Source organism: Prunus persica, chromosome G1 (assembly GCF_000346465.2).
Source record: "Prunus persica cultivar Lovell chromosome G1, Prunus_persica_NCBIv2, whole genome shotgun sequence".
Classification (NCBI taxonomy): domain Eukaryota; kingdom Viridiplantae; phylum Streptophyta; class Magnoliopsida; order Rosales; family Rosaceae; genus Prunus; species Prunus persica.
Window position 1 is genome coordinate 36,744,450 of NC_034009.1, and position 26,047 is coordinate 36,770,496.

Here is a 26,047-nt window from a genome sequence, read left to right on the forward strand (position 1 = left end):
TACAAAAAGACTCTATCCTCAATTAGATACCTGACAAACATAAAACTCTGGTCCATGACAGTGACAAAAACTCAAGTTAGATGACCTGTTCAATTGGTGTTTTTCAATTCCATGGTGGCTTTTAGAACAGTCTTTTAGGGATATCCTCTACATTTCTTCTTCCTCTTAATTTCTCCTTCAGATTCTTTATAACTGCTTTGAGTTCTATATGGATTAGATAGAGAAGAGTCGGTGTGCTAGGAAGTTTCAAGCCAGGAGCAAGGCTGGCTTATTCGAAGGACCAACAACAAAACTCAATTAATAAGCCATCGGATTTGTTGATGATAATATCATCAAGAACCTTTGTGCCATGAGATTCTCAACCATATAAGCAGCAGCAATTGAATTTGGACATCTCTTTGACACTTCGGTTGACATGACAGGTGGTTAATAATCTTAAACACCCCCACAGCCATTTCATTGTCATCATCCAACAGTTGTTCAAGCTCATCCCTTACCTGCAACAAGTAATACAGGGATACCCATTACGTACCTAGTTTCCCAAAATAGCAAAATAGAAAAGGAAAGGTGCAAGAGCTAAAAGAAATTGTAAAAGCTAGTTTAGGAATAAATTAAAGGAATGAGGAGAGTGAAGCTTCAGATCAAGAGGATTGAGAATACGACTAATATACAAGTCACTTTCTCAAAAAGAAGAAGCGGACTTATCAAGAAAGCCTATGAACTCTCTGTTCTCTGTGATGTTGATGTAGCTCTCATCATGTTTTCTCCATCTGGGAGACTCAGTCTCTTTTCTGGCAATAAAAGGTAATCATCTGGCTAATTCTATATACATGATTAATCTTTTATAAGCTGCTCAACATTGGTAAAGCTGGACAAGTATTATTTTATTTTACTAATTTACTAATAATAAATTAAAAAATGATTATTTTTCCTGTTTCTTTTGTTGTTTTGTGAAGCATTGAAGAGATTCTGGCACGCTATGTTAATCTTCCTGAGCATGAACGGGGACGGTAAGGAGATGATCTGATTGTCTATGAACTTGTCATCATCAGTATAGTGCTTGTGCTAATGGCTTTTCTTTTCCTCCTCTTGTTCGATGCTTCTTGTTCTTGGTTTCTATCAACTTTCTTTACAGTTATAAAGTCCCCATAATCAAGAGGTAAGCACATGCAAGCAAGCAGTCACTACTACAAAAAAGCAAAAAGACGACGGTAAATCACCGTCGTGTATTTGGTTTTTCAATGGTCGTGGAATCCACCGTCATCTTTTCCCTCATAAACCACGACGCTAAATAACCGTCGTTGTTAAACAATACAACGTCATCAAAAAATACAAAACGACGTCTTTGTACTGCAAAAAGATCTAAAAAAAGCAATCGAGGATGATAATAGACGACCAATTCTCTAAAAAGACCGTCGTTAAAAAGGAAAAATATGACACATATTAAGAGAACAAGGCCGCAAGATAGACATACAACGACGACAATAAAAATACGCCGACGTTAAATATAATTTTCACGACAATAAAAAATATGACGTCTTTAAATACATTAGAAGACGACGTTATTGATACCTACTACGTCGCACATATAAACACAATCGTCGTACAATTAATTTTCCACTTCGATTTTTCGATAAAAGATGACGTGGAAATAGTTGTCAGTGTCATTATTTACGACGTATGTGTTTCTATAGTAGACGTTGAAAAACTAAACAACGTCAGTTACAAATATATGAGAGTCGTATTAAAAAATTTATACGTCCTATTTTCAGAAACAAACAACGACCATAAATATTAGACGTTGTTAAATACAACAAAGTCGGAAAACAATAAAAACAGACGTGTTTAGTCTGCTAAAGTTCTACAACGTCTCTTATTTACAAAAAACCGTCGTGAAATAAATTTTCCACTTCGATTTTATCTAAAAAAGATGACGTGGAAATAGTTGTCAGTGTCATTATTTACGACGTATACATTTATATAGTCGACGTTGTATTTATATGTATTCATTACTCACGACGCACTTAATAATATAGACGACGTTGAACGTCTAAACAACGTCGGTTCCAAATAAATGAGAGCCGTATTACAGAACATATAGACGGCGTAGATTATGATGGGAGCCGTATTACAAATAACGTCGTTTAATTGTTATTAGACGGCGGTTATAATGAATTTCCGTCGGAATTAATTTCGTTCCTCTTCGTTTATAAAAGAACTTGCGACGTGGAAAATGTATGATGACGTCGTATTTTTTAACGTTCAGATTACATATCTCGTTTTTTAGACGTCGGTATTATGGGATTGGAGTCGTGTTATTTTGAATTACATGGCGGTTCTTTATCCTTCACCGACGTGATATCCTGAATAATTGCTTCACAATAGCGTCGTGGTTCTTCATTGTTACGTTGCTTTAAGACGTCGGTAAATATGCTGAATAACTGATTCACAATAACGTCGTGTTTTATTTGAACGTAGAAAGTGAAGAAATCACATTACAATATATTACAAAATTAATGTCATACACTGCCAATTACATAAGCATCATTCAATCCATATATCTTCACACCCATCTCGAATATTTTGACCGCCTAACTCACCTACCAGTTCATCAAATGTGTCAACATTTGGCATCCCTCTAGTAAATGGCTCACACTCAATTATCACATCACCTAATACTTCATCACCAATAACATCATTATATTCTCTACTAGGCATTGATAACACTACCGACCAACCACGATGCATCGGGTCGTCAACAAAAAATATTTGTTTGACTTGAGAAGCCAAAACAAATTGGTCATTCCTATGTCCAATTTTACTCAAATCTACAAGGGTAAATCCAAGTTCGTCGACTACAAGACCAGAACTATCTATCCAATCACACCTAAAGACTGGGATTGTAAACTTTTGGTAGTCAAGGTCCCAAATTTCTTGAATGACACCATAGAAACCCATATTTGAGAGAATTGGGTTTTTATCCTTGGCACTAGCAACTTGCATGGTATGTGCAAGTAAATAAACTCCACTATTTTGAGTTGTCCGCACATCATCTTGTGCCTTGATATTGAATTTAATACCTTTAATAAGATAGCTCCTATATAATGGCACTGACATGTTTGGACCAGCTGCTAGCCACCTTAAATTTTCTGATACGCCATGATTGTCTTCCTCAACTTCACTTTGAACCTGCAAATTAATCATATCTTAATTCATCCTAACATATAAATAAGAAGAAAATTAAAAGAGAAATACGTTATTCAACAACATATACCTTGAAGCGTAGCCATTGAATGAAAGTGCTATTGTGCTTATCCTGCAGCCACTTTGTTCTCTTTCTAAATTTTGGATAAGCAGTCTTGATGTGGATCATATGTTGCCTACATGACACGAAAAATTCAAGCATTACGGTCCCAAATATATAAGATAAACATAAGAAATAATTTTAAATGGAAACTTAAAGAATAAAACTCATACGTACTCGATATAAGGTAGGACTTCCTCCGTATTCTCCAAGACATATAGATGTGCTTGATTCAACAGGTCCTGATCAACTACGCTCACTGTGCAACCTGATAATGGCTTTGAAACTCCCATCTTTTGGCTTGAAGGCACTCCAACTGTACTAACATCAGATAAATGCTGAGTACAAAACTCTACCGCTTCTTCAGCTATATACCGCTCAGCAATGCAACCTTCGGGACGAGTACGATTCTGAACATACCCCTTCAGCACTTTCATATATCTTTCAAACGGATACATCCACCTAAAATATACTGGCCCACATAGACGAACTTCTCTGACAAGATGTACTACTAGATGAACCATGATATCAAAGAATGAAGGGGGAAAGTACTTCTCAAGCAAACACAGAGTAACTACTACATCTTCTTCCAACTTATCTAGCTTGGAAACATCAACAGTCTTTGCACATATAGCATTGAAGAAGAAGCACAAACGAGTTATTGCATACCTTGCAGGCTTCTCCAAAACAGAACGAATTGCCACAGGGAGCAATTGTTGCATTAAGGTATGACAATCATGTGATTTAAGGCCAAGAAGTCTTGAATCTTGTACAGATACAAGATTTTTAATATTTGAAGAATAACCTTCAGGGACCTTCATACCATAGAAAGAATTGCAAACCTCTCTCTTCTCTGCTCTTGACAAATTCCAAGGCCCAGGAGGCAAACGAGTACGTCTTTCTCCATACTCGGGTTGCAAATCAGTTTTGACCCCCATGTTCAATAAATCTAATCGAGCAGCAATCCCATCTTTATTTTTTCCAGGGATCTCCAGCAATGTACCAATGATACTATCGCAAACATTCTTCTCAATGTGCATAACATCTAGGGCATGCCTCACAGGAAGGTATTTCCAATACTCGAGATCAAAGAATATTGATTTCTTCTTCCAACAAACTCTGTCACCATTTTCAACCATATGCAGCACTTCTTCTCCGGTTAATGGCTCTGGAGGTATGCCATATTCAGGTTTCCCATTAAAAGCTGCACGTTGCCTCCTATATGGATGATTGATTGGTAACCATTTTCTATGCCCAATGTAACAAATTTTGTGGCCATTTTTCAACCTGTGACTAGGTGTATCATCGCCGCATATTGGACAAGCTTTATATCCTTTAACAACACAACCAGATAAGTTTCCATAGGCGGGGAAATCATTAATTGTCCACATTAATGCAGCTCTGAGTGTAAAGTATTCTCCATTATGTGCATCATACACTCCTCTAATCCCAACCCACAAGGATTTTAAATCATCAATCAAAGGCTCCAAGTAGACGTCTATATCATTTCCGGGTTGTTTAGGACCGGAAATCAATAAGGTTAACATCATGAACTTTCGTTTCATGCACAGCCATGGAGGGAGATTATATGTACCTAAGATAACCGGCCAACAACTATATCTGCTACTTAGAGAACTGTGGGGATTGAATCCATCAGATGAAAGAGCCAATCTCAAGTTTCTCGGCTCATTACCAAACTCAGGCCATTTATCATCAAGAAGTTTCCAAGACGGGGAATCCGCCGGATGAGACATCTGACCGTCAATTGATTTTCTAGCAACATGCCACCAAGTCAAACTCTTAGCTGTCTCATGTGATTGAAACATCCTTTTAAACCTTGGAATTGGGGGAAAATACCACACCACCTTCGCTGGCACACCCTCTTTCAAGATTGAATCTTTGCCTTCCTTCCACCTTGAGATACCACAAGTAGGACAATTAGTTGAATCCTCATACTCCTTCCTATACAAGATGCAATCATTGGGGCATGCGTGCATTTTCTCATAACTCAGCCCCAATGCACACAAAGTCTTTTTAGCCTCATACATGGAGGTTGGTATTGTATTTCCTTCTGGAAGCAAATCGCCTTGAAGTATCAATAATTCTGTAAAACAAACATCACTGATCCCATGTTTTGCCTTCAAATTATACAACTTCACTAATGCCGATAACTTCGTGTACTTTCTACAACCAGGGTACACTGGTTGATCTCCATCCCCAATCACATTGGCAAACTCATACGGATCCGAACCAAAATCACCAAAATCATTATCATCCATATCAATTTCTTCAGACACAAAACTGTACCTACTATGGCCATCATCTTCTTCAACATTTCTGCTAGCATTAGTAGTTGCTTCCCAAGGTTCTCCGTGAAATGTCCAATTCTTATAGCTTTGGTCAATTCCATTAAAGTATAAGTGATCCCTTATAATTCCAACCCCAAACAACTTCAAATTAACACATTTAACACATGGACAACGGATATGTGTTGTAGTTAGAAGATTTTCTACAGCAAAGTTCAAAAATGCTTCCACCCCAAACTCATATGCCTTCGATCTTCTATCCGAGTGCATCCATGACTTATCCATCTCCGACACTATAACCTATTATCTATAATAAAGTGAAAATACAGGCAATGACCATCACTATAGCAGATTATACAATGATCTAATCGCAAGTAATAAACAACAGAGACGACGGGTTTTAATCAAAAACAGACGTATTTGGCATATATAGACGACGGATTTTCAACAGACGTCGTCTATTATACGTAATACAAACGACGGTTTATGAAAAAACCGTCGTGTATAAGTAATACAACGACGGTAGTTTAAAAACACCGTCGTGTAATCGTCGTCGTACGCCTTAAAATTCGTCGTGTCTCAGTTTATTTTCAAGAACACAAAACCCATTAAGAACACAACATATATATGAAACCAAGCAAGAAACCAACATATACATGAAACCAAGCATGAAAACAATAAATCCATTCCCAATTCAACATAACATAGGGTGATTAAAAGATACGACAAAATTAAATCCATTCCCAATTCAACATAACAGATAATGTAATCCATGAACCCATTAAACAGAAAATCCATGAACCCATACCTATAAGCATTGGTGCACTTTGCACCTTCTCCAGAGCGGAAAATGACAAGATCAAATAAAGGTGTCCTTTTGCTGGAAATCATTTGGAAGTTGGTGATGTGTCTTTTTGTGTTGATTTCCAGCAAAAGTACACCTTTATTTGATCTTGTCATGAACCCATTAAACAGAAAATCCATGAACCCATACCTATAAGCACATTATTAACAGATCGCAAAGCATATACCTAAAACCCTTTAACAAAACAACCTAATATCATTCAATGAATTTACAAGGGGAAGATAGGGTTTGTACTTACAGGTTGGACGAGCTCACAGATTCGACGAGCCTGGAGAGTGCAACTTTTAATTAGAGCAGAAGTGAGAGAGCGAAATGTTATGTCGCGTGAAATCTGAAATTTTAGGTTTCAGGGATCAAAGTATAAGACTAAGAGCCAAATCTAAAAAAATTTAGGTCGCGCGAAAATTTTTAGAGCGCGCGCGTTATAAAACGTCGAAAGAAAAACCAAGGCGAAAGTTCTACAAGTACCGACGTAAATTTAATATTCCACGACGGAAACTTCATTTTTCGGATTAAGAACGTAAGGCCGTTCATTTTTCGGATTAATTTTAAATTTATTTTGAATTTTTTATATAACGACGACTGAAAAACCACGTCGGTGTTAAGAAATTAAAGACGTTGTAAATTATATAAACCGACTTACATATTAAAATAACGTCGTTTAAAGCGTAAACCATGTCGTATGTTTTACTGTACGACGTAAAATATGTATTCCACGACCCAACCACCGTCGTTAAAAATTAATACACTAAACCCATAAAATTAAATTATACAATTTAAAAAATTAAGTTTATAAAAGGTTTTATGGTTTTAAAGCCTAACATATAACATAGACTACCCAAAAATTATACTTTAAAAATAAACCCCAATAAATAACAACACTAATCTCTAAACCCTAGACTCTAAACCCTAAACCATTAAACTAGAAGTGATTTTATGACTCATCAAAACAATTTTGTTTTGGATGGTCATTTTAAATTTTTGTTATTCAAAATGAATTTTTTCAAGGTTTATGTGGAAGAAAATATATCAATGACTTCATAGGAGTTGACTTTTCAATTTTCTGATTTATTTTATATTTATTTTGAATATTTTGATATAAAAATAATAAAATATTCTTACCATACAACAAACCACGTCGGTGTTAAATAAATTGTAGACGTTGTAAATTGTAATAGACTACTAAGTCGTTAAAATGACGTCGTTAAAATGAGAAACCACGTCGGTGTTAAGAAAGTAAAAACGTTGTAAATTATATAAACCGACTTACATATTAAAATGACGTCGTTTAAAGCGTAAACCATGTCGTATGTTTTACTGTACGACGTAAAATATGTATTCCACGACCCAACCACCGTCGTTAAAAATTAATACACTAAACCCATAAAATTAAATTATACAATTTAAAAAATTAAGTTTATAAAAGGTTTTATGGTTTTAAAGCCTAACATATACCCTAGACTACCCAAAAATTATACTTTAAAAATAAACCCCAATAAATAACAACCCTAATCTCTAAACCCTAGACTCTAAACCCTAAACCATAAAACTAGAAGTGATTTTATGACTCATCAAAACAATTTTGTTTTGGATGGTCATTTTAAATTTTTGTTATTCAAAATGAATTTTTTCAAGGTTTATGTGGAAGAAAATATATCAATGACTTCATAGGAGTTGACTTTTCAATTTTCTGATTTATTTTATATTTATTTTGAATATTTTGATATAAAAATAATAAAATATTCTTACCATACAACAAACCACGTCGGTGTTAAATAAATTGTAGACGTTGTAAATTGTAATAGACTACTAAGTCGTTAAAATGACGTCGTTAAAATGAGAAACCATGGCGGCTATTTAACTATACGACGTAAAATATATATTTTACGACTTAACCGCAGTCGTTACATAAACGTCGTCGATTATACCCTGAACCCTTAAGAAATTGAAGATATTGTAAACCATTAACGACTCAATTGTTCAAAGAACGTCGTCTAACTATTTTTTTACGTCGTATTTGTTTAAAACACGCAACAACAAAATACGACGGTTATTGACTTTATTAGGTCGTTGGAAAAGTATTACACGTCGGTTAAGCAATTTGTATGTTTGTTTTTTTTTTAATTTAAGAAAACCTCAACAAATTTTTACATTACATATTATAGAGAAAATTGGTACATTATACATAAATATCAAGTGTTCAATAATTGCCCTGTTTAATAATTTGGAAAACAAACTCTGCCCATTCATTCCGGACTTCATCAATGGCTTCTTGGGGGTATGAAGCTTCCTGGTTTCCCTTGGCATACTGCATAAACAATGACTATTATGGTTTATAAATAAAAAGAAATTCAATCACAGACGACGATATTTTTCATAACCGACGTAGTATATCCATTCAACGACGTTAATTTTACACGACCGTCGTTGATAATACAAAAAACGACGTGAAATGTATGAAGGTAATTTCTTCTTACCTTATTCTCAAACCCCAAGGAAGGATCCATGATGATGTCCCTCATGAAGCGCATTACATAATACCCGCATTCGACATTGCTGGGTTGCTTTGGTGTGCCTGAGAGAGTTTTCCAAATTACATTTTTACGTCCTGCTCGGGCTATGTGGGTATTATATATTTTTAAAGCACTGTTCACGATGTTTTTGGCCTCTTCATCGACCACACGATTTCCTGGCAGAGGATCCAGAAAATAGACGGTTTCTCTCTTTGCTCTTACAATCAGCAAAATCCAATGACGGCTGCACAAAATTAATATAAAAACGACGGTTATTTACAAAAACGACGTATTATAGTATTTCACACGACGAAGTAAAGTAGCTAACGACGACATTATATATTTATCACGACGATAAATAAATACCGACGTGGTTAGTAGTTTCAAACGACTAAATAAAATAAAACACCGACGTGGTTAGTTTATAAGCTGTCATTTATTGAAAATCATAAAAACAAAATCCTAAGGAGACTAACCCTGGATTGTAAGGCATCATGAAAATCTGTTCACCGTCTGTCTTCTGAAGTCAAGCTGCTACGAGTCGTGATCTTTCAGTTATTGTGCCAGAGTTGGCACTAACTGTAGCAGGGTCGATAAAGCCAACCATACTGCACATATTGGCTTTTTTCAAAACATCGTGTAAGTACCTAAACAAATAAAATAATATAAACAAGTCAGCACACAAAACACGACGGTTATGTATAAAAAAACGACGTATTATAATATTTCACACGACGTACTGAAATAGATGAGGACGTTATAATATATTTATCACGACGGTTGTTAGTTAAGACGACGTGGTTAGTTAGTTAAGACGACGCAATATATAAACCAACGAGTTATTATTTTAGAAGTACAAACCTCATATATACAGCCAATACAGTAGCTCCAATTTCTTCCATGCCTGCAAATTGTGTAATATCTTCAGGCAGGAGGAAGGTATCGCGCTCACCACCAAACACCTCCTTATCAATTGTAAATTGGAGTGTCTTATCCTCAGGCAGGAGTGTCGTTTCCACAAAACGACAAAGGGTTTTTAAAGAAGATGGCGCCTCCATATTTGAATAAGCACCAACTTCAATAACCTGTTTAAAGAAATAAAAAAAATGACGTGGTAATTCAATAAAGACGACGGTTTAAGTAATAAAACGTCGTCTTAAAAGTATTTAAACGACGGTGAAAAAACTGTCGTGGTAATTCAATAAAGACGACGGTTTTATGAATAAAGCGTCGTCTGAAACCATTTAAACGACGGTGCAAAAACCGTCGTTTAAATATTTTATTACGTCTTAAAAAAATTCCGCCGTCTAAGTTTTAAACAAACGACGGATTAAATAAAAATATCGACGTCTGAAATTTTGAAAAACAAATAAAAAAGGCAAAGTTATGTGAACATACCTTGTCGTCATGCTTTTCTTCATCTTCTTTCTCCTTTTCTTCTTCCTTCTCTTCATCTCTTTTTTCTTCTTCCTTCTCTTCATCTGGCTGATGTTTCCCCATTTTGGCAGTATCATCCTCCAAATGTAGGGATCTCACATCACCTCCAGAGCAGCTAGCTTTGTCAGACATTGGATTTTTGGGGCTTTGGCTAATTCTTGGTTTAAGCATGCTTGGATCAAAATTGGGAATTAATTGGGAAAGCTGACTCAGGAAATGCTCCCTCTCAGCCTCTACCAATTGTTTTGTCCTAGCCTCCATCCTTAAGGCCTCTTTCCTTGCCTTAGCCTCCATCTTTTTAGTCTCTTCTTGAAGGAGAACTCTTAAACTGTCCTTCAAACGGTCATCAAAGCTCACCCTCTGTGGTTTGGGCAAATTGAAATATTGCCTTGGGGAAACACCAGCACCAACTCCCCTCAGTCTGCCTGGATGCTCGGGGCCCAAAGCCATGGTCAGCACATCATTGCTGCCATCTACTCTGACTTTGCCTTCCGAGACTTGTTTCTGCAATTCATCCTAAAAAAAGATAAACAAAAAAACACACGACGGTTATTTATGTACAAACGACGTATTATATAATTTCACACGACGCAATAACGTATAAACCGACGTTATTATAACTTATCACGACGGTAGTTATACCGACGTGGTTATTTATTTAAAACGACGAAATGAATAAACAACCGACGTCTTATGCTATAATTAAAGATAACAGAGTAGTGATTCCTATTTAGACCGTTAACGACGTTTTTAAAAAATTTTCGACGTGGTAATATCATTCACACGACGCGAAAATGAACCACCGACGTCTTATGCTGTAATTACAGAAAACATAGTAGTGATTCCTATTTAGACCTTTAACGACGTTTTTAAAAACTTTTCGACGTGGTAATATCATTCACACGACGAAAAATATAACATACGACGTAATAAGAATAATTCACAGTTTAATAAAAATTTAAAACAGAGTGATAGTAGGCTTACAATTAATTTTGCTTTCTCTGCCACCTTTGGATCAGGGATGTTACCATGTTTGTCCTGTCTAGCTCTCTTCCATAAGGTAGATCGATCAATTTCTACCCCAGGCATGGTTTCCTCCAATTGATCCTCCAATCCAGCATATCCTTTTCGAGACAATCGATGATTGTACTCGAGTTTCTCCCTAATCTGTGCATGTTGAGAATGCACAGACTCAAAATCTTTGGATAGCCTTGAAGCTACAAAGGCATCCCATTGTGCTTTCTCTATGAATTTATATGTTTCAGGGGGTTGGCTTAATTTCTCCCTGTCATTGGTGTATGGAAGGATATAATGCCTCGTTAGTGTAGACTTGAAATCCTTCCATTTCTTGGAAGCAGAAGCTAAAACAGAGGTCTTGCCCCCTTGGCCTACGACAAAAGCCATGTCAACTGCTTCCCAAATCTGCTCCTTTATATCCTTGGGGATTTGGGACCATTTCTTGTCCACAAGTGGGATCCTGGAGCGTGCCAACACACCAATATACGACTGCATCTCAATATGTGCTTGGCCAACACCTTTCCCCCTTTTATTGTACTCAACAATTGGCCTCAGTTTCTGAAGCTTTCTCTTCACAACACGAGGCATTGTGCTCATACCTCGACCAGTCTTTGAATCATCTGAGATTGTTGTCTGGCTGGTTTGTTCTGTCTCAGCAGATGATGAAGCAAACTTCATCTTCTTCGAAGACTTCATCTCCTTCGAAGACTTATCTTGAGGAGCTACCATTCCAAGCTTCTTGGAGCCAGAATCCTTAGTTTGTTGTTGAGAAACCATTTTAACAGACAAAACTGCAAGTGAAAATATTTCAGGAAAACGTTAAGAACACAAACGACGGTATTAAAAAAATACGACGTATGATATGATTTTAGACGACGCAATGAAATAATCTCAGACGTAATAAATGTTTAAAACCATTATTTATATAACGTCGTGGTATATATGTTCACACGACGTCAATAGTAATACACCGTCGTGGTAAACTATTATTTATATTTTATCGTCTATATTAGATACCAACCCTAGTTTCTTTTTCTTTATATTTTATCAAATAGGGGAAAAACAAAAACCATTGTTCAGCGAAATCAAACCTGCAATTAAACAAGCATATAAAAAAAGACTATTATTTTAAAAACAACTTTGTCAATTTTCAGACGACGCTAGAACAACTGACGAACCGTCGTGGTCTACCGTCGTCTTATTTAGTTGATGTAGTTGTCTTCAAAGTTGGAAACTTTCTCTCTTTGTCTGTATATTTTATCAAACTTGGAAAGAAGTAAAATGATTTTGGCCAGAAAAAAGGTAAAAAGATTTTTCAAACAAAAAACGTATGAGCATGCAAAACAGTAACCAAAATAGTGAAAATGAAAGCTTACCTTTTGCGTGCAATGAAAGCAAGAGGAAGATGATCGATGTTTAAGTTCAGAGACGACGAAGAAGACGAGAGGAAGACGATGAGAAACTCTGACAATGCTCTGACAAGGAAAAAAGACGAAAAGGTTTCTCTGGGAGATTGAAATTTTTAATCGGGTTTGGAAACAGTGCATGTGTAAGTCGAAAAGTTGCTTACATATAAAACCATTTCAAAAAAATAATACGGCGGTTACATTTAACTACGTCGTTTTTAACTAAAACGACGCAATATTTTTCATTCGACGTGGAATCATTTCATTTAACGTCGTTAGGTTTAATATAACCGACGTGGATTTTAATTTTTAAATTATGAATAGAATTTTTTTTCCCGTGACCTTTCAGTTTATTTTTCAATTACAGTGCGTTATAAATAGAGTTTTTTTTCCGGAGGAAATTTAAAACGAAGGAAATTAATATTCTGCAATATGTAAAGTTTCTTTTTTGGATGACAGATTTAAATAAAATAAGAATATAAAAACAACAAATGTGTAAGTCAAGTAGACAAAAAGTTGCTTACATATAAAACCATTTCAAAAAAATAATATGGCGGTTACATATAACTACGACGTATAAATTACAAAATACGACGGTACATTTAACTTCGGACGTGGTAAATAAATACGACAGTAGTTTGTAGGTACCGTCGTAGTAAACTCAAAAATTAAAGTACATAAGTAATAACTCGCGTCATGGTATATTATTTAACACGTCGTTTTTATTAATTTACCGACGTGGATTTCTGTAATATACGTCGATCATACCGACGTTGATTTTACAATTTAAACGGCGGTTTGTTTGTAAGGACCGCCGTTGGTTTTAAAAATTTATTCTATAAATTTGTCGCTTTCATTCATTTTCGGTTTACATTTAAGGTTCCAAGTTCTTCCTCTCTCAGTCTCTCATGTCTCAAAGATAATAATTTGGATGTTTTCTCAAAGAGAAATTGAGCTTACTCGCATCAAATATATGTCCACAAGAAGAAGCTTGTCAACTAGCCTTCTCACTTCCTTGATCAAGCCTGATAGGACACTTAGTGCTTCTGAATACTCCTTGCTTTCCATCAAAAGAGATGCAAGCCTGGCCTCCACTCGCTGTCGAAGGAAAGTTCGCTTCTCAGGGAAATCTGAAGATCAGATGTGCCTGATCCTCTGCTTGATTTTCTTGCCTAAGAAGATCCGTCGGATTTATTGTGATAGCCTCTTCCTTTATCCGTAGAGCTTCAGAAGAAGAAGATGGGTTTCAAGAATGCGATAAAGAATAGAAATGGCTTCAGATGGCCTCTAAAGCATGAGCAATTGAATCAGTAGTTTCTGGGAGATATGATGAAGACATTGTCAATGCTTTGAACTACACAAGTCCTGCAGAAAGATATGTTAAAGAAACTGAAACAACGGCGGTTTTCTGTTCTACCGTCGTCTTTTCTCGTCGTCTATATTAAGTTACGATGGCGGTAGATTTATAATTACCGACGTAGATTATTTTGTTAAACGTCGTTAAGTGTACTACAACCGACGTGGATTTTAATTTTAAATTATAAATGGAGTTTTTTTTCCCGTATTCTTTCAGTTTTAGTTTTCAATTCCAAAGCGTGATAAATAGATTTTTCTTTCCCGAGGAAATTTAAAATGAGGGAAATTAATGTTCTAGAATTTGTAAACTAACACGACGCAATATTTGCAAATCTGTGTCATCTGTTAAGATTATGATGTGGAACAGAGTTCCATCTGGTAAGATTTCGTAACCCTTGGGATCTCAGACAAAACTGATTATGTCGGCGGTGTTCTATATAAACCGTCGTGGTTATTTCAATTCTTGTCATTAAGTAGATCTACCGACGTAGGATAAGAAAATCAAAGAAAAAAATTGTTAACAAAAATTCTTATTAAGACGACCGTTAAAATTAAAGGTACGACGTATAAAATGAATAAATACGACGATAAATTTTATTGTACGATTTAAAGATAACGTAGTAGAACTATACGAGAATGACGTCGATATATTTATATTTTCCGTCGTTGTAAATTAATTTAATACGGCGATATTTTGTATTTTAAAGCCGTGGATTTGTTTGTAATTATACGGCGTCTTATACGAAAACCTCGTCGTGTTATTTTATGAGTAAAAACGGCAGTTTTTATTGAAATCGTCGTCTTTACTTTCTACGTCGGTCGATTCATAACTTCTGCCGTTCTTTGTTGGCATTGATTTTACACTGAGGAAATCTGTTTCAAATAGACGTCGGTTGTTTAATTATGTACGTCGTTGTTTTTGAACAGCCATTTGAAACTCCATTTTTTAGTTGTCTAAGGTTGTATTACACGACGGTGTTTTTAGAACCGTCGTCTTTTTATAAACCACGACGGTTTTCACTTAGACCGTCGTTGTTTTCTGGTCGTCTTTTTCACTTTTTGTAGTAGTGAGTTGATTGATTGGCAGCTTAATACATTCTTTAATTACCATAAAATTGATTTATTTCATATCAATTACAGGAGATTCAACAAGAAATCCTATGCTGCAAGTCACAAGTAAAAGAAATGGAAAATCAACTGAGGTGCAATTTAATTCTTTGCACCTTGCTGAAACCCTAAACTCTCCTATATGTTTTTAAATAATTAGTTTCAATTAGCAAGCATCATATGCATTCATCTCATAAGCTAAGTGTCCATTGCAGGATCTTTGAAGGCGATCTCTCTGAAGTCACGACATTGCTTGAGGCTGAGTACCGAGAGCAGATCCTTGAGGAAACTCTAAAACGTTTGCATGTGCGCAAGGTATGTATATAGTATACATATTCTATTGTCATTATAATAATATATATCAATCCCTGCTGAACTTGTAACTACTGGAGAATTTATGGCAAAGCAGCAAGTCCTTGAGGAGTATCATTCTTTTATTATTAAAGTAAGAGTAAACCATGGTTGATTAATTAGATATATGTATATTTATTTCCAGGTAATGAACTGTTTCCTCCTTCGCATCCGAGAGGAGGAGCACTCCAGGAAATATATGTATGTCGTCTGATCTGTTCAATCCACCAACCATCTTCACACCCAATCATCTGCATTATGATCAACATCAAACATGACAGTATGTATGTAAACACTATATGTTACTTCACTTTTTCCTTCATGCCTTACCATGCTGACAAGCAGTGAATTATGTACCGACATCAGCAGCCTTAGAGACAAAAATGGAAGCAAAAACAAATTCCATATTTTAGAAATTCAGAAACCATGATAAAACCAGCAGCCGCAAGAGAATCAACACAAGGGAAGGCATCAAGGAAAACAAAAGCTTCATTGTAATTGATATGGCAACTCTGATCAAAACTTCTCCAAACCCTTTACAATTCAGAAAGAAAATAAGAAGGGCTTAATTTATATGTGGTAGAAAATCCTCCTCGTTGTTGACGCAGAAATCGAACACCGCAAGCTCACTCTATGTGATACGTGGGAGTGGGACCCTCCCTCAATTCCCTTGTCCCTTCTGGTAATGCTTGATAAATCATATACCATGCATTAGCTCACCATCCTTGTTTTCTCTTTCGATTTATCCATACAATTTCTTTTATACGATTTTTTTTTTTTTTTGGCCATGTTAATTTCTTTCGAATTAAACTTTATTATTCAACATTATATTTTGACAATCTTTCGATATAAAACATAATCTATTTTAATTTAATATACATTATGGAAAGGGAGATTCGAACTCAGATGCAAGGTTGGGAGCACATCCGCTCAAATCAACTTAACTAAACCCATATCTATTATATCTTGACAATCTTGTTTTATAACAGTGGTTGACAATGACAGTTTCAGCCTTCTGATAAACATAAAATCAAATTAATCAATAATGAGAAATCCTCTATACAATAGTTTTTCAAATCATCCATATGTAATAACTTAGACCGACTTCTACATTGAAAAAGATAAGATATTTGTATGATAGTATGATTTATTCTATTTTTCATTTGAGAATTGAAGGATTTTTTATTGGGTGAGTTCAAATCAAAGATTTTTTTTTTTTGTCTATCTTATTTTCTTTCTATTCATTTTTATCTTCTATAAATAATAACATATTTATAATAATTAAATAAAAAAATCAATTTATTAATAACTCAATCGAAATAAATAAAATGCAATTATTCTGATAAACAAAATGTTTGTTATGCTCAATATACTTAGCTTGATATGTACATATGTGACTCTTATGATTGACAATACGACTCAAATAGTTGTTTCTCTTCATCTGAATATGGGCAGTCTGACATAAACCCTCATATTCATGCCAAATTCAAGTGGACCTTGTAAAGCTTGAAAGATGAAGAGAAACAACTCTCTAAGTCGTATTTTCAATCCTCTTGATTTGAAGCTTTACTCTCCCTATTCTTTTAATTTATTCCTAAAGTAGCTTTTTTGTCACATCCCGGGATTGGCTCCACCGTAGCACGATATTGTCCGCTTTGGGCCCCCCTCTCTGTCCTCAGAGTTTTGTTTCTGGGAACTCACGAGCAACTTCTCAGTGGGTTACCCATCATGGGATTGCTCTAGCTCCCAACTCGCTTAACTTCGGAGTTCCTACGACTCCGAAGCTAGTGAGCTCCCAAAAGGTCTCGTGCTAGATGGATGCGGGTGTGCACATATAAGGCACATCACCTCCTCTTCGTTGGTTGATGTGGGATCTTACATTTTTTACAATTTTATTTTCATAGACTTTGCACCTTTCATTTTCTATTTTGCTATTTTGGGAAACCTAACTAGCTACCTATATGGGAAGGTAATTAATATGATGGAGAAATAGGATGAATCTTTCGCTCTCACTCATATATATACCTCAAGATATAATTTATATGGATGAACCAAAATAAAAGTGAGGAGAAGAAAACGAAAGAGGAAGATAATGAGCAACATAAACAACTGAGTTTTGTCATCGTCAGGTCATTTTATTAGAGTTTTTGTAACTATCAGGTGTTCTTATTAGAATTTTTGTCACTATCAAATCATCTTATCAAAGTCACAGGGGTGGCCTTGAGGGTGTGCAAGTGGTGCCACCGCACAGGGCCCCTAATTTTTTTTCATGTGTATAATATATGTAGAGTGCTGCTATTTTCACCCACCTCATATTTTTCCACCCACCTTATTTTAAAAAATTTAAAGACAAATTTATCTCTATGTAAAATGACTTCTAAAACCCTAAAAATAAAACAAAGTTTAAAAAGAAAATAAATTTTTTCTTTTACTCTCCATATTCTTTCCATTTTCCTGACCTCAACAAATTCAGTGAGCATTGATCTACCCATCCCAATCCTTTGAAAAGTTTTTAAAAAAAAAAATTCAAATCAAATTCTCAACTCCACCTTTAATATTGTGTCAGGGTTGGTAGGTGTTGATAATAGAGGCCAAATTGTCCTTTAATTTTATTCCATTTTAAAAATTTTTTAGTCTGATTAACCCACATACGGGTCCTTATTCCATATAACATCACTTCAATTAAAAATCCATTGTAGTCTTGTTGGTTGTATGTTGTTGTGGTGGTGGTGTCGCGGTCGTGAAGCCACCAGTACTGCTAAGGGGTTGACGAGAATATTAATATGGTAGGGTAAGGTCGTGATGTTGAAAACACATGAAGAAGATGAAGAATGTTTTTTTTTTTTTTGGGTTAAAATTTTTATGTTTTTAACTTGGAGTTGATGGCGTTTGGTCGAATTAATAATTAAAGGGTATTTTAGGAATAATGGTGGGTGGAAAAGTAGGATTGGCAAAAATAATGCATCCAACTAAGTCAACCAAAATAATTGCATCGAATTAATGATGTTCTTGGAATATTGATACAAAACAAACTAGGTGTTAAAAAATATTTAATATCTGAGTATGACCTATGATGACAAAGACTAATCGTCACAATCATGGCGATTATTCAAAAGGTGTAACATCTCTGACCCAATGTAATCGATTTAATCCAATTTAATTCTTTTGTGAAATTTCAATTTTGTCCTTGGGAGTAGGGGTACTTTGATCACTTGAAGAAGAAAAAATATTTATTGTATGGCATTACATAATGGTGTAAGTTTGTGTTAGCTTATGTGAGGCCCCAATTTAAGGTTTGCACAGGGCCTTCAAAATCTCAAGACCGGCCCTGCAAAGTCATAGATATACATATCGAACTAAATATATTAAGTACAACAAACAATTTGTTCATCATAATAATTGTATTTTATTTACTTTTATTGGATTATTAATAAAATCAGTTTTTTATTATTTAATTATTATAAATATGTTATTATTCATAGAAGAGAAAAATGAATAAAAAGAAAATAAGATAGACTAAAAAAAGTTTATTTAATTTGAACTCACCCAATAAAAAATCATTCAATTATAAAAAATAAAAATAAAATAGAATAAATCATACTTTCATACAATATCTTATCTTTTTCAATGTAGAAGTTGGTCTTCATGGTAGCTTCATTAGAATAATTGTTTCTGGTTGAGGCGTGTGATCACTATTCTTAAAAGTAGATTTCACCCATCCGAGACAATATCTTAATAAACACTCGCAACATTTGGTTCAAATGAACAACTTAAATTTTTCCTTGAGAAATAAACTAAAAATTGAAAGAACAATGCGAAGGAGGAGTACCACAATGTAGAGGAGTGAGAAAATTGTTCGAGTGTTGTTGCTCTAATAGAAGGTTTATATAATGTGTGCCTCCTTAGGCGTTAGACCAATAAAAACACGTTTAAAAGTCTGCCGGTGTTGCAAATAAAATTCTTATTTTTGCCGTTGAGGAGTTTACGTGCAACATATAATATGAACATGCCACATTATGCAGTGTAAAAATATGAGATAAAAATGTAATAAGTATAGCATTACTCTTTGATATACGGGAGCTGGCTATTCAATTGAGGCTAGGCATTCAAATTTCAATAAAACTCCTGCACCTTTTTTCCTTTTTCTTTTTCAAACAATAAAGGCAATAACAGAGATGAGAATTCAGATGAGTTTTATTTAATTTTGAATCTCTGGAACTATATTCTCGTTTTGGGCCTAAAAGAGTCGGAGGACCTATCGCACATCCTGCACTGCAGCCCATGCTCACAGAAGCCCAATAGAGGCAGAAGCTGTCGGCAATGTCATTGCGCTTCTAGAGAGGAACGAACTGTTTAGCATCCATTGACCGCTCCCCTGCTCAACTGAAGTAATGATATGATTATGGATAAGCTTTTGAATGGAAACCACACCAATTTTCAATTATATTCTCTTTGATTTAAGAATTAAAGGATTTTTGATTGGGTGAGTTCAAATCAAAGAAAGTCTTGATCTATCTTATTTTCTTTTTTATTCATTTTCTCTTCTATGAATAAACATATTTATAATAATTAATTAATAATAATAATAAACTGAATTTGTTAATAGCTCAATCAATATAAATTATCCTCAAGAATAAAATGTTTATTAAGCTTAATTTATTTAGTACGATCCCTCTAAATCTGATCAAATGATCTGACAGTAACAAAACTCTGGTTAGATGACCTAAAAAAAAAAAAAAAAACTCTTGAACATATGACCTCTTCATTTGTAGTTTTTTTAAAGTTCCATCGTCGCTTTTCAGGGCTATCTTCTAAATTTCTTCTTCAACGTGTCCCAGCGTGTCCACGAGGTCATGGTCCATGTGTGACATACACTTCAACCATCATGTGATAATGTTTGTACACAACTTGAACTTGACATGAAATTAGCAAGTTCGGATTATGTTTTGTTTGACATGAACACGAATATAACATGACTATTAAACATGAAAATAACATATCAAATTAGTGTCAAACTTAGTATGCTCGCCGATCAAATAAGAGGTTGCGAGTACATGCTCCTCTGCCTTTTGTACACCAATATATGCTTCACTCGTTTTTGGTACCCCTAATACTTGTTGATCAACTTTGAGATCTATTGCAAGCATCAAATCATGTGGAAGCCTAGCACATTATGAACAAATATATTCATAAGATGATATGTCATTGATGGGTGATTAGAAATGAAATCCAGGTCAGAATAGTCAACAAATCAGGAAAATGAAAGAATCCCACTAGACACCTGATCAGACCAAATCACTGAAAGCAAAATTTAAGGCCAATAATGGTCTGCAGCACTCCAAATTTGACGAGGAGCATGTAATATATGTACCTGCAAAATTGAAGTTCAACAAGAAATCCCAAGAGATAGCTATGAATTCCCACTTCCATCTATTGCCTCATACGTTTGCCATAATATTATGTGTTATTGTAAATATTTTTCCGACTATAGACTCAGCCATTGCAAGCAATATTTCCACAGACAAGGAGGCCTTGATCTTATTCAAGTCAGGGGTTAATCTCCCCCCATCTTTCTGGGACCAAAACTCATCCCCCTGCTCCAACTGGACTGGAGTTGCATGCAACCAAATTGGGCAGACTCAGAGAGTTGTTTCTCTTGATCTTTCAGGCTCGAAACTTGCAGGGACCATAAACCCCCATGTTGGTAAGTTGACAAAACTTCAAGTCTTGAATTTAGCGCGAAACAATCTCCATGGTCCAATCCCATCATCCATAAGCAACCTCTCTGCCACCCTCACACATTTAAATTTAGGCACAAATAGTCTCAGTGGTACAATACCAAGGGAATTGGGTTTCCTTTATAAACTCAAGGAACTTGATCTCTCTGTTAACCAACTCACTGGGACTGTCGCCCTTTCCATATACAACATCTCCTCTCTAGTTTTGTTTACTGTAGCTTCAAACCAACTGTGGGGTGAGATTCCAAGCAATATTGGTCACACACTTCCAAATCTTCTAGACTTCAGAAGTTGTTTTAATCTATTGACCGGAAATATTCCAGTGTCTTTGCACAATGTCACCGGCATTCGATCAATTCGAATGTCCAACAACTTTCTTGAAGGAACGGTTCCACCAGGCCTGAGTAATTTGCCATTCCTTGAAACGTACAACATTCGTTTCAATCGGATTGTAAGCTATGGTGATGATGGTCTCAGTTTCATTACTTCTTTGACAAATAGCACCCGTCTAAAGTATCTTTCCATTGACGAAAATCGTCTGCAGGGTGTAATTCCAGAGTCCATTGGCAATCTCTCCAAGGTTCTCTCACAGTTATACATGGGAGGCAACCGAATTTATGGTAACATACCATTATCAATTGGTCAACTCAGTGGTTTAGCTTTACTAAATGTAAGCTACAATTCAATTTCTGGTGAAATTCCATCAGAAATAGACCAGCTGAAAGAGCTGCAAACGCTTGGTTTAGCAAGAAACAAAATGTCCGGCCCAATACCAAACTCCCTAGGTAATCTCAGAAAGTTGAACCACGTTGATTTATCTGGAAATTACTTTGTTGGCCATGTACCCCCTACGTTTGCAAGCTTTGAGAGATTGCTTTCCATGGACTTATCAAACAATTTGCTCAACGGAACCATTCCAAGAGAAATTCTAAACCTCTCTAGTTTGAGCACCATTCTGAATTTGTCTAACAACTTTCTAAGTGGACCTTTGCCTGAAATTGGGTTACTACAAAATGTTGTCACTGTAGACCTCTCTGACAATGCCTTATCTGGATCCATTCCCAGCTCATTTGCAAAGTGTACAATCTTGGAGGAGTTGTTCATGGCCAGAAATAATCTCTCTGGTTCTCTTCCAAATGCCCTGGCAGAAATGAGAGGTCTTGAGATTCTAGACCTCTCCTCAAACCAGCTCTCTGGGTCCATTCCTGATGAACTTAAAGAGCTACATGCCCTTAGCTACTTGAACCTCTCCTTTAATCACTTGGAAGGAGTAATTCCTAATGGTGGAGTATTTGTTAAAAATACCTCTAATGTCCATCTAGAAGGCAACCCAAAACTTTGCCGGGACGGACCATGTGGGAAGAGTGGCAATCAGAGGAGAAAAGTACTGGTCCTAGTACTCATCATTGCTGCTGCTTTGGTTACACTAGCAGTATGTACTGCGGTTGGTTGTTTGCTTTATTTTAGGAAACACAAAGGCTCCGGCTACGAAGCAACAAGTAGAGAAACTAGATCTTCTGACTTATTAAATGGGGAGCATCAAATGGTCACATATGAAGAGCTACGTGTGGCAACTGGTAATTTCAACCAGGAAAACTTGATTGGAAGTGGGGGCTTTGGGTTTGTGTATAAAGGGTATTTAAGAGAAGGAATTGAAGTCGCAGTGAAAGTGCTTGATGTACAAATTAAAGGCTCCTGGAAGAGCTTTTTGGCGGAGTGCGAGGCGCTGAGGAGTGTGAGGCACAGAAATCTTGTTAAGCTGATCACATCATGCTCCAGCTTGGACTTCAAGAACATGGAGTTTCTGGCTTTGGTTTATGAGTATCTGAGTAATGGGAGCTTGGAAGACTGGATAAACGGCAAGAGAAAAAATGCAGATGGAGATGGATTGAACATTGTGGAGAGACTGAATGTGGCCATTGATGTTGCTTGTGGATTGGACTATTTGCATCATGACTGTGAAGTTCCAGTGGTGCACTGTGATTTAAAGCCCAGCAACATTCTCTTGGACACAGATATGACCGCAAAGATTGGAGATTTTGGACTAGCTAAGTTGCTGATGGGGAGAACAATGAGCACTCAACATTCCCTTAGCTCCACAAATTTCCTAAAGGGTTCTATTGGATACATACCCCCAGGTTAGTACTAATCAAACTGCCCTCTTTTGATTAGGGCCATCTGGTAACGTTTTCAGAGAATGTTTTTTTAGAATATTTCAAATAATGAAAACAAGAAAACAAATTTGTATTTTCAGGAAATGAAAATACGTGTGGTAAATTAATTAGAAAACATCTTCAGAAAACAAAAACAATGAAAACGTGTTTGGTAATACAATTTGAAATAATAATATGTGAGTTATTTTTATGAAAACGTTTCCCATGAGAATGAAAACAACTTTTTTTTTCGTTTTCTACAAGTACACATGAACTTGTTTTCATTTTATGAAAACATTCTCAATGTTTTCTGTTTTTGCCTCATTTTGTTCTCTGAAAATAAAAACAACCCCTTAAAACATTACTTAATGAGGCCGCAATTGATATAACTTTGGTGGTCATTACTTCAAATAATTCAGTTCTGAATTATTTCCACTCTTGAAAAGTTATTTAGTTAGGTTCAATATTTCATGATCTTCCATCATACTAAGTTATCATTTTTCAAAAAAAAAATTAGTGTTTTGTGTCAAGTTCTAATTTACAGTACATGCTACATTATCGAAATTTTATGCATGGTGGCATTGATGTTTGATCAATATTCGTAACATCGATTAAGTATTGTTAATGTATCAAGTATTGTAGATTGATAATCGGTAGCAATTAATATCACCATGTATTGGTTGGTCATATAGTATGCTGACTTTGAGATTGAACTACAATGTAGAGTATGGGTTTGGACAAAAACCATCGACAGCAGGAGATGCATACAGTTTTGGTGTAATGCTGTTGGAGCTCTTTACTGGGAAAAGCCCAACCCATGAAAGATTCACAGGGGACCAAAACCTCATCAAATGGGTGCAGTCAAGTATCCCTCACAACATGACCAAAGTGATAGACTCTCGGATGCTAGACTATCTGCCCAATGAAGACCCAAGAACCATCCCAGAACTAGAACGTAATTGCTTGATCTCAATTCTGGAGGTTGGCCTCTCTTGCAGTTGTGCCTTGCCTGATGCCCGCATTAGCCTGAGGGAAGCCCATTACAAACTGGAAACTGCTAGACAGACCCTTTCCAGTGTTAGTCACGTGGAGAGTGTTAAGCATTAACTTGAACAACAATTGCATGTTGTTGAATGTAGAAATTATAATAAGTTAACAGTTTGGATAGTGAAATTGGCTATAAAGCCTGAACTTTTGGGTTTAATTTTGATTATGGGTATAGTAGTTGTGTGAATTGTCTAAATTAGGGCTTATTAATGTTTTGTCAATGGGGGATCAGGTTTACCGTGAATAATGGGTTGTTGTCAAATAACATCACAAGAACTCTTCCTAAAAATCTCAGTCACTTGACAAATCTTCAAGTGTTGAATATGGCACGAAACAATCTCCATGGTCCAATCCGGCTTTCCCTTCTATTGATTCTCTTGACTTGCGAGCTATATTTTTTTAATATTATATTTAAATGGTATAGCCGTGCGGCTATACTATTTAAATATTCGAATGTATTTAAAGGGTACAGGCTGCACAATTTAAATTAAAAAGTATAGCCGCGCGGCTATACTATTTAAATATTTAAATATATTTATGTCAGCTGTATCCGAAAAGCTTTCTTCCTTGCTGTGAAAATGTTGGGTTGAACTCTCCGAGTATTAGGGTTTACAAAAAATGCATGTGAGATTTCAGATCACTCTCACTGCGTTGAGCAAGAAAATGGGTCTCTGCTCTCTCTCTCTCTCTGGAGAAGACTGCGAGCAAGTCATCCCCTTTTTTGAGCTTATAAAAATAGTCCCTCATAAATAATTTTAAACAGTGCGTTTTCAGAGATTCCTTTAAACAAATTAAGAATGACCATTTTTCCTTTTTTTGTATTTGGAAAGTTAAAGTAATGGGAATGCGTGGGGATTAGGTGTAAATAAAAGGGTGTCTAACAGGAAGGAAAAAAAAAAAGTTTAGCACTTAAATAAACTATACATTAAGGTTTGAATTTAAATTAGTAGTTGTAGACTTGTAGTAAAGAAGAAATAATTATAATTTTTTTTCAATGATACTATTTGTAGCACCTATCTTTCCTCTCCGATTACAAGTCTCATCTTCTTTGATGTTGACTTGAGAGAAATTACGTGAAGTTATTGAGATGAGTGAAAATAATATTTTAAGTTGAAAAGTCTTCCCCCAACATTAGTGCGCTTTGTTGCAACTTGTAGGTTTGTGAAAAGTTTATCTACACGGTTGTGTCTTGGGGACGTATGTATGTGCGATGAACGAGTTTGAGGACTTGACAAATATCTTTCCCTTAGACTTGTTTCAGTCATAGAAATGACCATTTCCCATTAGGCTGCAACTAACTAATTCAAAGGGGAGGGGATGGAGTGGAGATGGGTCAACAGATAATACGATACGAAGGAGAAAATGAAGCCAACACAACCCACTTGAGACTTTTTTTTTCTTGTTTACCAAATAAATTAAACAAAAGCTGCTAGTGGAACACAAAAGC

At 35.7% G+C, this 26,047-nt stretch overlaps 2 protein-coding genes across 2 annotated transcripts; both read left to right on the forward strand.

Moving 5' to 3' along the window:
- On the forward strand, nucleotides 620-15,876 carry LOC18793006 (agamous-like MADS-box protein AGL104). Its single transcript, XM_007224297.2, has 5 exons — nucleotides 620-804; nucleotides 957-1,010; nucleotides 1,136-1,159; nucleotides 15,527-15,626; nucleotides 15,808-15,876. The coding sequence occupies exons 1-5, from the start codon at nucleotides 620-622 to the stop codon at nucleotides 15,874-15,876; spliced, it is 432 nt and encodes a 143-aa protein (XP_007224359.2).
- On the forward strand, nucleotides 21,072-24,862 carry LOC18793182 (probable LRR receptor-like serine/threonine-protein kinase At3g47570). The gene is made up of 2 exons (XM_020554824.1): nucleotides 21,072-23,538; nucleotides 24,278-24,862. The coding sequence occupies exons 1-2, from the start codon at nucleotides 21,075-21,077 to the stop codon at nucleotides 24,658-24,660; spliced, it is 2,847 nt and encodes a 948-aa protein (XP_020410413.1). The 5' UTR covers nucleotides 21,072-21,074; the 3' UTR covers nucleotides 24,661-24,862.

Coding starts and splice junctions, on each gene's coding strand:
- LOC18793182 (XM_020554824.1), top strand. CDS start 21,075: ATGAATTCCCACTTCCATCTATTGCCTCATACGTTTGCCATAATATTA. Junction 23,539..24,277: donor TATTGGATACATACCCCCAG/GTTAGTACTAAT, acceptor ACTACAATGTAG/AGTATGGGTTTGGACAAAAA.
- LOC18793006 (XM_007224297.2), top strand. CDS start 620: ATGAGGAGAGTGAAGCTTCAGATCAAGAGGATTGAGAATACGACTAAT. Junction 805..956: donor CTCTTTTCTGGCAATAAAAG/GTAATCATCTGG, acceptor TGTTTTGTGAAG/CATTGAAGAGATTCTGGCAC. Junction 15,627..15,807: donor AACGTTTGCATGTGCGCAAG/GTATGTATATAG, acceptor ATTTATTTCCAG/GTAATGAACTGTTTCCTCCT.